The 16,023-nt window shown below is 40.5% G+C and overlaps 1 protein-coding gene across 3 annotated transcripts in view; it reads right to left on the bottom strand.

The window, feature by feature from the left end:
* The window catches only part of SCEL (sciellin), a 148,593-nt gene that overhangs the window by 85,118 nt on the left and 47,452 nt on the right, over positions 1-16,023 (bottom strand). For all 3 annotated transcript variants that reach the window (XM_075852368.1, XM_075852369.1, XM_075852370.1), the window contains 6 exons: positions 15,780-15,854; positions 13,632-13,676; positions 10,771-10,836; positions 10,101-10,172; positions 7,499-7,558; positions 6,237-6,296 (listed from right to left, as the gene is read on the bottom strand). In XM_075852368.1, the coding sequence (XP_075708483.1) occupies positions 6,237-6,296; positions 7,499-7,558; positions 10,101-10,172; positions 10,771-10,836; positions 13,632-13,676; positions 15,780-15,854 (378 nt within the window). The remainder of the gene's footprint in view (positions 1-6,236; positions 6,297-7,498; positions 7,559-10,100; positions 10,173-10,770; positions 10,837-13,631; positions 13,677-15,779; positions 15,855-16,023) is intronic.

The raw sequence follows: 16,023 nt of genomic DNA, 5'->3' as shown, positions 1-16,023 counted from the left end.
GCTGAAACGAAGCTGCAGAAGTACTCAGCTGAGCGCTTTGCACTTTCGGCAGTGAGCAGCGCTCATTGTCAGGCTGAAGATGGCTCTCATAGATGTTCTATGTAAGCCGTCTTCAGTCTGACAGGGAGAGCTACTCACAGACGAAGATGCAAAGCTCTCAGCTGAGTACGTCTGCACCTTCATTTTGCGGTGGCGGTCTCAGTACCCAGACCCACTTCTGGTATGTGTCTATGACATTTCAAAAGTTTGATTACAGTGTAGTTATTATTTAACCTCTTCATGCGCTGCGCCGCAACTGTGCGTCCTGCAGAGGGCTTGCTTCCCGCACCAAGACGTACCGTTGCGAAGCGGTTCCCGGCGCGCACTGTTCTAACGGACAGTGTCCGGGAACCGGGTGGTCAGCTGTCCCCGGCAGCTGACACTCCAGTCTTGCCGGTCAGCGGACCATCACCGCTGATTTCGGCAAATAACCCCATAAATGCTGCGACCGATTGCGATCGCCGCATTTAAGGGGTTTGAAGCACATCGGCAGCCCCCACGAAGTGATTGTGAGGGCTGCCGATGCTTGGCGTGGCAATCGGAGGCCAGACAATGACCTCCGGTTTGCCATGTATGGAAGCCTCGGAGGAGCAGCCTCCGGGCCGGTTCTCCGAGCCTTCTTGTCAGAATGACTGTCTCGTCACAATGACAGTTAGAACACATTACACTACATAGGTAGTGCAATGTACTCTAGCAGCGATCAAAGCTGCAAGTCTAAATGTCCCCTAGTGGAACAAGTAAAAAAAAGCAATAAAAATGTTTTTTAAAAAAGTGTAAAAATAAAAGTTATGTTATATAAACAAAAAAATGCTTTTTTTCCTATAATAAGACTTTCATTATAGAAAAAAATGAACACGTTAAAAAAAGTACACATATTTGGTATCGCCCCGTTTGTAACGACCCAAACTATAAAACTATAATCTTATTTTTCCCGCACAATGAACACCCTAAAAAAATCTATAAAAAACGACACCAGAATCGCTGTTTTTTGGTCACCACCCCTCCCAAAATAGAGAATAAAAAGTGATCAAAAATTTGCATGTACCAATAAGAACTACAACCCGTCCCGCAAAAAACAAGCCCTTACACAGATTTTTTGACTAAAAAATAAAAAAGTTATGGCTCTCAGAATATGGTGACACAGAAAATAAATTATTTTATAAAAAAGTGATTTTATTGCGCAAATGCTGCAAAACATAAAAAAATCTATATACATATGGTATCGCCGTAATCTTATCGATTTGCAGATCTGTCATTTATAGCGCAAAAAATAAACTAAAAAACATTGTCAGAATTGTTTGTTTATGGTCACCCGCCTTGCAATAAAATTGAATAAAAACTGATCAAACAAATCGCATGTACCCGAAAATGGTACCAATGAAAACTAAAGATTGTCCCGCAACAAATAAGCCCTCACACAGCTCCAGAGGAGAAAAAATAAAAAAGTTCTGGCTCTCAGAATATGGTGTTCCAAAAGCGGATAAGATCGGGCGCCATTTGTCAGTGCGAGACTGGCCACACATCTAGGAATTATTATTTATTTACCGCTTTATTATACCCTCTTATTATGCCCTGATGTACTCTACCCAGCTTACACATGCCCCCCACATTATAAAATGAAATACCAGCAAAACCCCAAACAGAACTACTACCAAGCAAAATCTGCGCTCCAAAAGCAAAATGGTGCTCCCTCCCTTCTGAGCCCTGCAGCGTGCCCAAACAGCAGTTTGCGCCCAAATATATGGCATCGCCTTACCCGGGAGAACGCGCTTAACGTTTTATGAGGTATTGGTCTTCAGTGGCACAAACTGGGCACAAAATATTATGCACTAAATTGGCATATCAGTGGAAAATTGCAATATTCACACCATCCGCTGTGCATTAACCCCTTTGCGCACTATGACTTAATAACACGTCATGGTGCGGGGGTTGATGTATGGTGCGGGCTCACGTGCTTTATACGCTGCGGGTGTCAGCCAGTGTAAAACAGCTGACACCGAGGACTAACGGACAGGAACAGCGATCGTGCGGTTACAGAAGCCTGTAAGAATAACAATGTACTGAAATACATTAGTATTGAGGGCCTTATGTACTAGATAGACCCCATAAATCACCCCATATTAAAAACTGCACCCCTCAAAGTATTCAAAACAGCATTCAGAAAGTTTCTTTACCCTTTAGGCGCTTCACAGGAATTAAAGCAATGTAGAGGGGAAATTTACAAATTAAATTTTTTTTGCTGAAATTAATTGGTAATAAAAAAAATTCTGTAACACAGAAGGTTTTACCAGAGAAGCGCAACTCAATATTTATTGCCCAGATTCTGCAGTTTTTAGAAATATCTCACATGTGGCTCTAGTGTGTTAATGGACTGAAACATCGGCCTCAGAAGCAAAGGTTCTCCTAGTGCATTTTGGGGCCTCCTTTTTTTTTAGAATATATTTTAGGCACCATGTCAGATTTGAAGAGGTCTTTTGGGACCAAAACACTGGAAATACCCCAAAAGTGACACGGTTTTGGAAACTACACACCGCAAGGAATTTATCTAGGGGTATAGTTAGCATCTTGACCACACAGGTTTTTTGCTATATTTATTGGAGTTTGTCTGTGAAAGTGAAAATCTACATTTTTTTCTGAAAAAAAATTATATTTGCAAGGAATAAAGAATAAAAAGCACCACAAAACTTGTAAAGCTACTTCTCCTGATTACGGCAATACCCCATATGTGGTACTAAACTGCTGTTTGGACCCACGGCAGAGCTCAGAAGGGAAGGAGCGCCATTTTGATTTTGGAGCTCAGATTTTGCTGGATTGGTTTTCAGTGCCATGTCACGTTTGCAACACCCTGGAGGGACCAGAACAGTGGAAACCCCCCCAAAAGTGACCCCATTTTGGAGACTACACTCCTCAAGGAATTTTTCTAGTGGTATAGTTAGCATTTTGACCCCACAGTTTTTTTGCTGAATTTAGTGGAATTAGACCGTGAAAATGAAAATCTAAGATATGTTTAATTTTTACAATGAATAAAGGAGAAAAGTCACCCCAAAATGTGTAAAGCAATTTGTCCTGATTACAGCAATACGCCATATGCGGTAATAAACTGCTGTTTGGACCCATGGCAGGACTCAGAAGGGAAGGAACAATATTTGGCTTTTGGAGCTCAAATTTAGCAGGAATGGTTTTCGGGTGTCATGTCGCATTTGCAAAGCCCCTGAGGTACCAAAACAGTGGAAACCTCCCAAAAGTCCCTTTGGGGGACTGGAACGACCCATCATTCGGTCGCTGGTACAATACACTGCAATACTAATGTATTGCAGTATAATGTCATTTTTACAGGCTCCTGTAACAGCGCGATCGCTGTTTCTGTCGGTTAGTCCCGGGTGTCAGCTATAATACACAGCTGACACCTGCAGAATATGGAGCTAGTGCAGCGCATGAGCCCGCTCCATGTATTAGCCCCCACACCACGACAAGCTATTAAGTCGTGGTGCGCGAAGGCGTCAATGCGCAGCGGATGGTGCAAAGTGAAAATTCACATTTTCCACTGATATGCCATTTTAGTGCACAATATGTTGTGCCCAGTTTGTGCCACTGAAGACAAATACCTCATACAATGTTGAGCGGGTTCTCCCGGATATAAAATGTCATATATGTGAACGTAAGCTGGTGTTTGGGCACGCTGTAGGGCTCAGAATATAGGGAGCGCCATTTGGCTTTTGGAGCGCAGATTTTTCTTGGTAATAGTTCTGTTTGAGGTTTTGCTGGTATTTCAGTTTATAATGTGGGGGTATATGTAAGCTGGGCAGAGTACATCAGGGCAAAATAAGAGGGTATAATAATGGGGTACATAAATAATAATTCATAGATATGTGGCCGGTGTCGAACTGATAAATGGCGCCCGATCTTATCCGCTTTTGGACACTGCACAATTTCTGTCGCTATATTCTGAGAGACAGAGCTTTTTTATTTTTTCTTCACCGGAGCTGTTTGAGGCCTTATTTGTTGCGGAACAATCTGTAGCTTCTCATTGGTTTCATTTTAGGGTACATGTGATTTTTTTATCACTTTTTATTAGATTTTTTTGGCAAGCAAAGTGACAAAAAAACTTAAATTCTGACAATGTTTTTTGTCATTTTTTTTTTACAGTGTTCACCGTGCACTATAAATGACATTTTACTTTATTCTGCGTGTTGATACGATTACGGCGATACCATATGTATATATTTTTTTATGTTTTGTGGCGTTTGCGCAATAAAATCACTTCGATAAAATTATTTATTTTTTTGTGTCACCATATTCTGAGAGCCATAACTTTTTTATTTTTCCAGTCAAAAAAGCGTAATGTAAGGTCTTGTTTTTTGCGGGATGGGTTGTAGTTTTTATTGGTACTATTTTGGGGTACATGCAACTTTATGATCACTTTATATTCTATATTTTGGGAGGGTTGATGACCAAAAAAACTAGTGATCCCGATATTGCTTCTTTATTTTTTTTTGCGGTGTTCACCGTGCGGGAAAAATATTATTATTGTTTTATAGTTTGGGTCGTTGTGAACGCGGTGATACCAAATATGTTTACTTTTTTAACATTTTCATTTTTTTCCTATAATAAAAGACTTATTATAGGAAAAAAAGCATTTTTTGTTTTTGTAACATATAACTTGTTTTTACACTTTTATAAAACATTTTTATTACATTTTTTTTACTTTTTACTTGAAGACCTGTAGCACTGATAGCTGCTATAATACATTACAATACCTAGGTAGTGTAACGTATTATAAACTGTCAGTGTGACGCTGAGAGTCACACTGAAAGGAAGCCTATGAGGACCGGCCTCCGGCTGGTACTCATTGGCTGCTGTGCATGGCAGACCCGGGGGCTGTTGTATGGCCTCCGGTTTTGCCATGCAACCGACTGCAGCACCCGCAATCGGTCCCCGGGAAATTTGTTGTAGCAACAAACTTTCCAGTTTGTTATAGTAACAAACTTTCCAGTTCGTTGCTACAACAAACTTTCCCTGCGATCACATGATCGGGACCTGAACCAATCAGGTCCCGATCATGTCTCTGGGACCAGAGGCAGGGGTTAACAGTGGATCCGGGTGTCAGCGCTACTCTGAGACACCCGGAACGTGCTTTTAACACCCACCGTGAATTCATGTTGGCGCTGCACAGAGCCCAGCAAGTGCCGACGTGAATTTACTGTGGGCAGTCGGGAAGCAGTTAAACTGTGTGACAAGAACCTCACTGTTCTTTGCTTTTGAGAAATATTGCAGTCATTAAATGGGTTTTTGAATCCCATCTCATAAATTCATTGTATATCCCCATGATATGCTATAAATGTCTGATAGATGCAGGAACCACTTCTGGGACCTGCATCCATCTCGAGAACGCAGGTCTCCTCACACCTGTCATGTCTTCTAAAGTGGACGGGAGGTACAGAAATAGCCGAACAGGCTGTTTTCAGCTGTTTGCATAACTCCAATAGAAGTCAATTGGATTAAACAAATAGCACAGCGTGTTATTCTGTGGATATACCATAAATGTATAAGATAATATATAAGACTCCTGAGTTACGAAAACAGTGTAGCTCGCTGTGCTATCCTGTGGATATGCAGTCAATTTATGAGATGAGAAATCATATTTTACTATACATATTTTATATATAATATACAGTATATACAGTATATGAATATGTGTAATGTTATCTGCATTTCTTTTTATCACTTAGCAAAGACGAACTTACACTCACTACATGCCACCCACCATCTATGGGTACAGAGCGAAGAACGATGGGCATCAAATGTAAGTCACTGCTTCTAATTTTTAACTTAGTGGACTTTTAATATCTCAAGCACTCTGGCTTCTATTTTGTGGGGCACAGTTTATAATAGATTGTACTAAGCTTCAAATGCCTAGAAGCATTGTCGTGGAGAACCCTGTGCTAGTTGGGTGGGGGGGCATCATAAATAACTGCTCCATTCTGCTGGCAGTCTTAATCTGGCCCTGGTAATAATAGATATATTTGTATGAATAAATATCATATTTGACGTTTTTTTCCTAAAATTTGAGGTATTATTTCTAATCTTGAATATCTTTCTTTTCAATATTGATCATTATTTTATATTGCGTGATCAGTGCGAATGTCAAACCTTATGAGGCTTCATGATGCACAATACATTTCTTGGGTTGTATTTACCTTTTCTTTCCTTTGTCGGAGGTGGGTTTGATGTCAATAAGGTTGTCAATATCTTGAGTACTATTAAATCAATAAAAAAAACAAAGAGTAAAAAAACATAATCTATTCCAAAAATGCCTTAGCAGACACGAAAACAGATGATCACAGCTGGTCACACTTTCTAACTACATTATTAAATGTACTAAAGAGATTACAGATGTAATAATAATAGTCCCACTCAACACAGAGAACAGAGGGGAGATTTTTTTTAAAAATCTATTTACACGAGTGCAAAGCCGGAGGTCTTACATGTAGAATCTTGTAAAATGTGTAACAGGGCCCCCTACTACCATGTGCTATTTATTACACTGGTGTCTATTTATGTGGTAGAGGAACCTTTGGGCCCCCTCAGTCACTGGGGTCTGGGTGTAACTTCTACTTCTGCACCCCTTTAGCTAACTACAACCCTCTGCAATGCTATGCAGCAGCCTTTGTCACAGCTGAGACCCTACTCTGTGCTGTGATGTGCCACGGTTGCTCACCAGGCTATCCTGCCATGGCATGAGGTTGCCATATGGCAAGTGGCTTTATACCTCTTTTATACAGATGTATAATAAGAACCACATGTTAAAAAAAAAAAACTAGCTCATTCAGAGATTTCTATTTTGATCTAATTACCAATGATTTTCTGTTTCTGAGGTGAAGAACACTACTGGGGCTTGTTCACACATTCACGTGCACGGAACCTTCAGTTTATATTGCAACCTGTTATCTGAGACATTAGGACTCAAGCACACCATAGAAGAAACAGAAGAATTGGACGTAGTATGGACCTGTATTGCACTCTGTGTGCTGCCGTGTGGTGCCTCCATGTGCCTCTGTGAACCTCTGTGAGGCACAGCATTCTCCACTAGGAGCAATTCTTCTAGGGGAGAATACCTCTGTAACATGACATGTGTTGGAGCATGCCACAATGTTGTTTCTCACGGAATTCTCACAGAATCAGTTGAAAAAAACTCTGTGTGCCTCCATGTAAAAACCAGAAGCAGACTGAGGAACAGTATGGCCCATGCCCTTCTTTGGGCACCATGTTATTGCCCATGCAATTTTATGGGCACCATATTCAGCACCCATGTGATGCAGCTCCTGAATATGGCTGAATGCATGTCTACAAAGTATTTCAGAAACCACTTATAAGAAGTGACTGCACATAGGAAAAATAAAAGGTTAATATATATTTATTGCATTCATGTAGATACATTAGAAAATAAAAAATAGATTACCCTTTATTGTTGGAAACCTTTGAGGTTGAAACGTCAATGAGATTATCAATATCTTGACTTCTGTTAACAAATATAGGAGACATTATAATTGACATGTACTGCATACATAAAATTCAGTTATAACAAGTAATATATACAGTCATTGAGTCAGACCTCCTGAGGAAATATAGTGTTTAACTATCACTGATGCAACAGGGTCTTTAGGCACAGTGAAACGTGTCTTAAATTAAATTACATTAACCCCTTCAGGACCAAGCTCATTTTGGCCTTCAGGACCAGCCCCATTTTTTCAAATATGACGTGTCACTTTATATGGTAATAACTCCTGAATGCTTTAACCTATCCAAGCGATTCTGAGATTATTTTCTCGTGAAAAATTGTAATTTATGTTAGTAGAAAAATTTGTTTGATAAATTCATTGCTTATTTGTGAAAAATTCCAAAATTTAGAGAACATTTTAAAAAACTATGATTTTTCTCATTTTAAATGTATCTGCTTGTAAGACAGATAGTAATTCCACACAAAATAGTTACTAATTAACATTTATCATATGTCTACTTTATGTTGCCATCGTTTTTTGAACATCCTTTTATTCTTCTAGGATGTTACAAGGCTTAGAACTTTAGCAGCAATTTCTCACATTTTCAAGAAAATTTCGAAAGGCAATATTTTCAGGGACGGGCCCATATATTAGAAACCCCCATAAAACACCCAATTTTGAAAACTGCACCCCTCGTAGTATTCAAAACAGTATTCAGAAAGTGTTTAAACCCTTTAGGCGCTTCACAGGAATTGAAGCAAAGTAGAAATTTACAAATTTCATATTTTTTTTGCCAAAATTCATTTGTAATACATTTTTTTCTCTAACACAGAAGGTTTTACCCAAGAAATGCAACTTAATATTTATTGCCAATAATTCTGCAGTTTTTAGAAATATCCCACATGTGACCCTAGTGTGCTAATGGACTGAAACACTGACCTCAGAAGCAAAGGAGCACCCAGTGGATTTTGGGGCCTTCTCTTTTTAAGAACATATTTTAGGCACCATGTCAGGTTTGAAGAGGTCTTGTGGTGCCAAAACAGTGGAAACCACCCAAAAGTTACCCCATTTTGGAAACTACACCCCTCAGGGAATTTATCTAGGGGTACAGTTAGCTTTTTAACCCCACATGTTTTTTGCTAAATTTATTTGAATTAGTCTGTGATTGTCAATGCAACCCTCTTCTCCCACTCTTCACACACTGATAGCAACACCGCAGAAGAAATGCTAGCACAGGCTTCCAGTATCCGTAGTTTCAGTTGCTGCACATCTCGTATCTTCACAGCATAGACAATTGCCTTCAGATGACCACAAAGATAAAAGTCTAAGGGGGTCAGATCGGGAGGCATTTCTTCTGCGGTGTTGCTATCAGTGTGTGAAGAGTGGGAGAAGAGGGTTGCATTGACAATCCAACACAATGGGCAGCACTTTGAACAGATTTTATAAGTGGTCAGAAACTTGTAAATAACTCATGAAAGAATAAAGTAACATTAAAACCAAGCACACCATTGTTTTTCTTGTGAAATTCTCGATAAGTTTGATGTGTCACATGACCCTCTTCCCATTGAAAAAACTAAAGTTGGATACAAAATGGCCGACTTCAAAATGGCCGCCATGGTCAACACCATGGCCAGCTTGAAAAGTTTCCCCCCTCCCATATACTAATGTGCCTCAAACAGGAAGTTAATATCACCAACCATTCCCATTTTATTCAGGTGTATCCATATAAATGGCCCACCCTGTACAAACGTGCACAAAACGAGATGTGAACTGAGCCTTAGAGATAAGTTAAAGAAGGACACATCTGTAAGTGCTGTATGGTATGGCTATTTGCACTCCATATGCTAGTACAATATCGGGGTTACTCCTCTGCTCCTAGCCCTGGATAGTAGTCCTAGCATATTTTACTAGATATATTTATTTTGTAATTTTTTTTTTAGTCCCGTGGGTTCATGTGGTGGGAGATTTGTGGGGGTTCAACATAATAAGGCCTTATTCACACGAACGTGTTATACGTCCGTGATACGCGCGTGATTTTCACGCGCGTCGCACGGACCTATGTTAGTGAATGGGGCCGTTCAGACTGTCAGTGAATTTCACGCAGCGTATGTGCGCTGCGTGAAACTCATGACATGTCCTATACTTGCCCGTGTTCCACGCAGCACGCACCCATTGAAGTCAATGGGTGTGTGCAAATCACTCACGGCACACGGAAGCACTTCCGGGTGCCACGCGTGATGCGCGCTACAGTAGTAAAATAAATGAATGAAAACAGAAAAGCACCTCGTGCTTTTCTGTTTGTAAACATAAAAACAGAGTGTCATAATGATACCGGCTGTGCGGAAATCACGCAGCCACGCACCATATGCTGATGCCACACGGACCTTTTGCGCGCGCAAAACGGACACGTCCATGTGAATAAGGCCTAAGGAATTGGACAGATAGAGCTTCTTTTTTTTTTTTGTCAATTATTAGTTTATTAGTGCTCTATCTAGCTATCTATACAAATGTATATGAAAAGTATGCATTGTAGGTTAATCTGCTGACTTGAATCAACCATACCTCTGCTTTCTTTCCACTGCACTTCTTCTTTCTCCATTCTCTGGAATAACACGCTTACTGGGGTATGAAGGCCTATGATGATATTAATTATAATATAACATATTTGTGTAAGCATGTTTTTCATTTTATTAACCAATATTTGAATGTAATTTAAGGCGAAGAGGCAATGGCTGCCAACTATCTCTAAAAATGTAACTTTAAAATAAAATATTTTATGTGTAAATTTATTTCTGACCAAGAAAATATTGCTGTAAGGATTTTCCAGGTCTTAAACCTATATCCTCTATGCATTACTGTCTGCTCTTAGCTTTGCGTCTATTGGACCTGTATTCTCCTGTCTAATTATTCCCCTTGCTGTTGCCGCTGTAGCCTTTGGGAAAGATAGAGAACCCCTAACTCAAAGAATGGCTTTCTCTGTTGATCTTTTACATAGTTCTTTTCAACTTTTACATATCACTAATGTCTCAGCAGCTCACAAGTTGTATAACCCATCTGCCTGTGTTTACTAGTCAATGGTTGATAATAAGAATTACTATTTTTATTATATGGCTATAAAATTATGAACTGGTTACATGATATCCAAAAAAGCCAGAGTGTTCTCCAAGCCAAATATGATGAGAGCTTGACCATAGATCTATGTAAATTATGTTAGAAAATAAAGTTTACTTACCGGTCATCAATTTTGCCACTAGGTGATCTGGGAGGTAACTTTGACTTTTCATCAACATTTGGAACTCTGACAAAAGTGATAAAACTCATATATTATTTATTTTTTTACAAATGATGACAGACATCACTTATGTTCAAATGATGAAGTTCAAGTGAAACTGTAAGCATCTTATATTGATCAATTACACTCTCAACTTCCAACACGCTCAATCAAATCAAGGCAATGTTTGTAGAGCTTCTACATTTATACAACATTCCAAGCAAAACTGATACACCGTGTTATGTCTACTACAGGACCTAGGCCCAGTTCACACTGAGTTTTTTTATGCTTATTTTGACGCGGAAACCACGTCGGAATCAGCGGCAAAAAACGGCCGAAACCACCTCCCATTGATTTCAATGGGAGGCGGAAGTGTTTTTTTCCGTGGCGGTTTTTAGCCACTTGCGGTAAAAAAAGCGGCATGCTCTTTCTTGCCGTGGTTCCGCCTCTGACTTCCCATTGAAATCAATTGAAAGCATTTTTTGCTGAGTTTTTGCTCGCGGCGCACAACGGCCGTGGGCAAAAATTGCAGCGAAAATCGCGGCAAGAATTTGCAGGCAGGTCAAAATCTGACACAAAATTCCTCAAGGAATTGTGAGGCAGATTTTTCTGCCTGCAAAAAAACTCTGTATGAACAGGGCCCTAAGCTGACGATACAGGACATAGGGGTTTGAAGAACACCGTAGAGAAAATTGATGTGTCATTTACCACCCCCTCAAGCCCTGCACTAGGCATAACTACAATATCTAAATGGGTTGTCTCATGAAGAGTATCCCTTTCCATATGCCCTATTTTCTAAGCGCCCTATTAAACTGACTCAGGACCCGCCTCTATGAGCCAGAACGGAGAACCGCTCAGTCAAAGCAGCTCCCGTTCTGGCGCACCGGAGGCTATTCATCTGAATGACCGCTATGTAATACTACAAATGTCTGTCTGTTGCCAAATGTGTGGTCAGAGAAGACTTTGCCCAGCAATATCAGCTGTCTGCCGGGGAAGCTGATTACTGCGACAGCTTCAATGTGAAACGGGGTGTCTCTGATAAGAGGCCAATGATATACTACTTAACAAGTACCTGCTAGACCATCTGTTGTCAAGATGGCAAAACTTTGTATGTTACTTTGTTCCCCTTTGTACCATGGATCTAACTCTATAACATCTCTGGGAGACATTGACTATTTTACAGGGGTTAGGTTATGTTGACATGGCAAAATTTGTTGTAGAAAATTCTACATCTCAAAATGTGTTCCATACATCTGAATGGTGTTGTTTCTGCAGAATGTCCATGACTTTTTTTCAGACCCCATTCAGATAAATAACAGTCACAGAAATTTCGCCAATAAATCTGCCACGTGTGAACATATCCTTGGATAAGATAAAATGTCTGTGAACTCCATATATATTGGACGATGGCATATAAAATAAGCCAGCTATCTTGAGCTGAGAATAATTATATGATTCTGGATGCTGCATTGACCTTCAAAACCTGTCATAGATGTAGTCATTTTATTTATCTATGTGATTTAAGCGATGTTATGCCACATTAGAAACTGGCCGAAAATTGGGAATTAAGATAAAAGCATTGATGCTGGTGATGGTTGATACACTTAGGGCGGGTTCACACATAGCGGAATTTCACTTAAATTCCGCTGCGGACACTCCGCAGCGTTAATCCGCAGCGGAGCCGTTTCTCCATTGACTTTCACTTTAATTTAGCAGTGTTCGTTTACACGATGCGTACAATTCCGCTGCGGAGCATAGGCTGCGGAGCGGAATTTGGTGTCCGCAGCATGCTCTGTCTGTTGCGGAGCAGTGGCGGACTGGTTGCGGACTCATGGCGGAATTTCTCCATTGACTTCAATGGAGAGTCAAAATTCCGCAATGAAGTCCGCAGATCTTATGTGTGCTGCGGAGCGTATTGTTTTTACTACCATGACATTTCTTCATTCTGGCTGGACCTATGTATTTCTAGGTCTACAGCCAGACTGAGGAAGTCAATGGGGCTCCCGTAATGACGGGAGCGTTGCTAGGAGACGTCTGTAAATAGTCACTGTCCAGGGTGCTGAAAGAGTTACGCGATCGGCAGTAACTGTTTCTGCACCCGGGACAGTGACTACCGATCTCAATATACATGTATCTGTAAAAAAACATATAAGTTCATACTTACCGAGAACTCCCTGCGTCTGTCTCCAGTCCGGCCTCCCAGGATGACGTTTCAGTGTAAGTGACGGCTGCAGCCAATCACAGGCCAAGCACAGGCTGCAGCGGTCACATGGACTGGAGCGTCATCCAGGGAGGTCGGGCCGGATGCCGAAAGAAGGACGCGTCACCAAGACAACGGGCGGTAAGTATGAATTTCTTTGACTTTCACTAGGGAAAGTGCTGTCCCTTCTCTCTATCCTGCACTGAATAGGGAGAAGAGAAGCACTTTTCCTGCAGTCCGCAGCGGCCAGTCCGCATCAATTTTCTGCACATTTTGTGCAGATCCGCTGCAGAATCTGCAACGCAGATTCTGTGCGGCATTGATGCGGACAGTTGCGGAGGAATTCCGCCATGTGTGGTCATGCCCTTAGGCTGTGCTCACAATAGGGTCATGACTTCCATTTATAACAGAACTATGACAATTTTTTCAGATATGTTTATCGTTCCAGTATGTGCTATTCATGCCGTAAAAAATAAACGGAAACCACAATGGATCTTCATTAACGCACTAGTCACTAACCTTGCATTTGAAGATTATTCTACTAATATATGACAAATGCATGGAAGTCAATAAAAGACTACAGTTGAAGAACACCCAGAAGTTACAAAGGTGAACGTTTTACCTGGATGAGGTGGGTGGGATTGGCTTTTCCTCAGTCTTTTCAAATCTAAAAAAAAAACATTAAATTATTTTATTTCCTATGTATCCCACGATATGTATTTCTTATTTTAATTGCATGCAATCTACCAGCAGTGGTTTTGTTCAAATTTGACAATTAGTAATGTATTGCTTACAACAGTGACATTGTGGATCATGCACTGAATGTGCAGTTCAAAGGGCGAGCCGTTACCATAGCAACCTACAAAATGTAAATTATCGCTTTCAGTGAACTGCAAAGAATTACACTAGAATTGGTTATATTAACCGACAAATTTCCTTACCTGGTCCTCTAGCCTCCTCCTTTATGCACTCACTGAACGACTATTCCACACCTGTTTATAGCCTTAGGGCATGACCACACGTGGCGGATTTCCTCCGCAACTGTCCGCATCAATGCCGCACAGAATCTGCGTTGCAGATTCTGCTGCGGATCTGCACAAAATGTGCAGTAAATTGATGCGGACTAGCTGCTGCGGACTGCGGGAAAGGTACTTCCCTTCTCCCTATCAGTGCAGGATAGAGAGAAGGGACAGCACTTTCCCTTGTGAAAGTCAAAGAAATTCATACTTACCGGCCGTTGTCTTGGTGACGCGTCGCTCTTTCGGCATCCAGCCCGACCTCCCTGGATGACGCGGCAGTCCATGTGACCGCTGCAGCCTGTGCTTGGCCTGTGATTGGCTGCAGCCGTCACTTAGACCGAAACGTCATCCTGGGAGGCCGGACTGGAGACAGAAGCAGGGAGTTCTCGGTAAGTATGAACTTATATTTTTTTACAGGTTGATGTATATTGTGATCGGTAGTCACTGTCCCGGGTGCAGAAACAGTTACTGCCGATCGCTTAACTCTTTCAGCACCCTGGACAGTGACTATTTACAGACGTCTCCTAGCAACGCTCCCGTCATTACGGGAGCCCCATTGACTTCCTCAGTCTGGCTGTAGACCTAGAAATACATAGGTCCAGCCAGAATGAAGAAATGTCAAGTTAAAAAAGCAAGACGCATCCGCAGCACACATAACATGTGCATGACATCTGCGGACTTCATTGCGGAAATTAGAATCTCCATTGAAGTCAATGGAGAAATTCCGCCATGAGTCCGCCACTGCTCCGCAACAGACAGAGCATGCTGCGGACACCAAATTCCGCTCCGCAGCCTATGCTCCGCAGCGGAATTGTACGCATCGTCTAAACGAACACTGCTAAATTAAAGTGTAAGTCAATGGACAAACGGCTCCGCTGCGGATTAACGCTGCGGAGTGTCCGCAGCGGAATTTAAGTGAAATTCTGCCACGTGTGAACCCAGCCTAAGTGCTACAAGTCCATGGCTTTATTATATTATTATTATTAATATTTATTTTCATCATGGTTCCCGTGCTTTATTTACTATTTGAAGGGAGGGTTCATTTTTGACTATGCTATAACACCAGATAAATCACATGTGACATAAAAGAAGCCAGGAAGCTACCATAATCAGAAAGTTTTAGTAAATCAACTAATAGAGTACATACCGTGCTCTTATTTATGACGTAACAATTATCTCAACCTCTCTGAATCAATATTGTAATTTGTGATATGCTCTATGGAAATCATACACATATAAAGAGTAATGTACGTACAGTATAACATATATAGATACATACATACAGCATATATAGATATGCAAATGTAAAAAAAGAATGCTTAATTTTAAGTCACTATCGAATAGAAGGCAATTTACTATAACAAATAGAACCACTGTTCCACAGGCTCAAAAATCCCGGCTTATTGAGCTTACTTATATCACTGCTTTGCCCTCTCCAACATTTTCTGATATGCATTGGTATAAATTTACTGCTGGGGTGGATTTTATGCACACACACAGGTACAGTAGCTCTTGATACAAGTGGTATGTACATAGATCTCTATGGCTGTATATATATGTATATATATATATATATATATATATATATATATATATATATATATATATATATATATATATATATATATATATATACATATTCCATTTTATTACAACAATTTTGTTTCATTACCACTTTTTTTACTTTGCTACTACATTTTTTTAACTTGAAAACAAAGAATATTCCGATTCACAATATCAGTTTACTGTACCTTGATCTGGCACTATCAACAATGCTGCCTCTGGGTTGTTTATCCGTTGTCCTGGTATCCGATGAGAAAATCGTGCTAATGGATAAGATGGCAGAGTTATATTTAATTAATATGGATTGGCATGAATATGATTTTGTGTTTAGTAGCATCTGTTATTACACTAACCCAAAATATTTCTTATCCAACTTATTAATAAAAACTACATTAAGGTGGGTGTCCAGTCCACCAGTAGTATGTTATGAGT

Source organism: Rhinoderma darwinii, chromosome 2 (assembly GCF_050947455.1).
Source record: "Rhinoderma darwinii isolate aRhiDar2 chromosome 2, aRhiDar2.hap1, whole genome shotgun sequence".
Taxonomy (NCBI): domain Eukaryota; kingdom Metazoa; phylum Chordata; class Amphibia; order Anura; family Rhinodermatidae; genus Rhinoderma; species Rhinoderma darwinii.
Note: the sequence above shows the minus strand (reverse complement) of the source record. Positions and strands in the feature narration are given on the sequence as shown.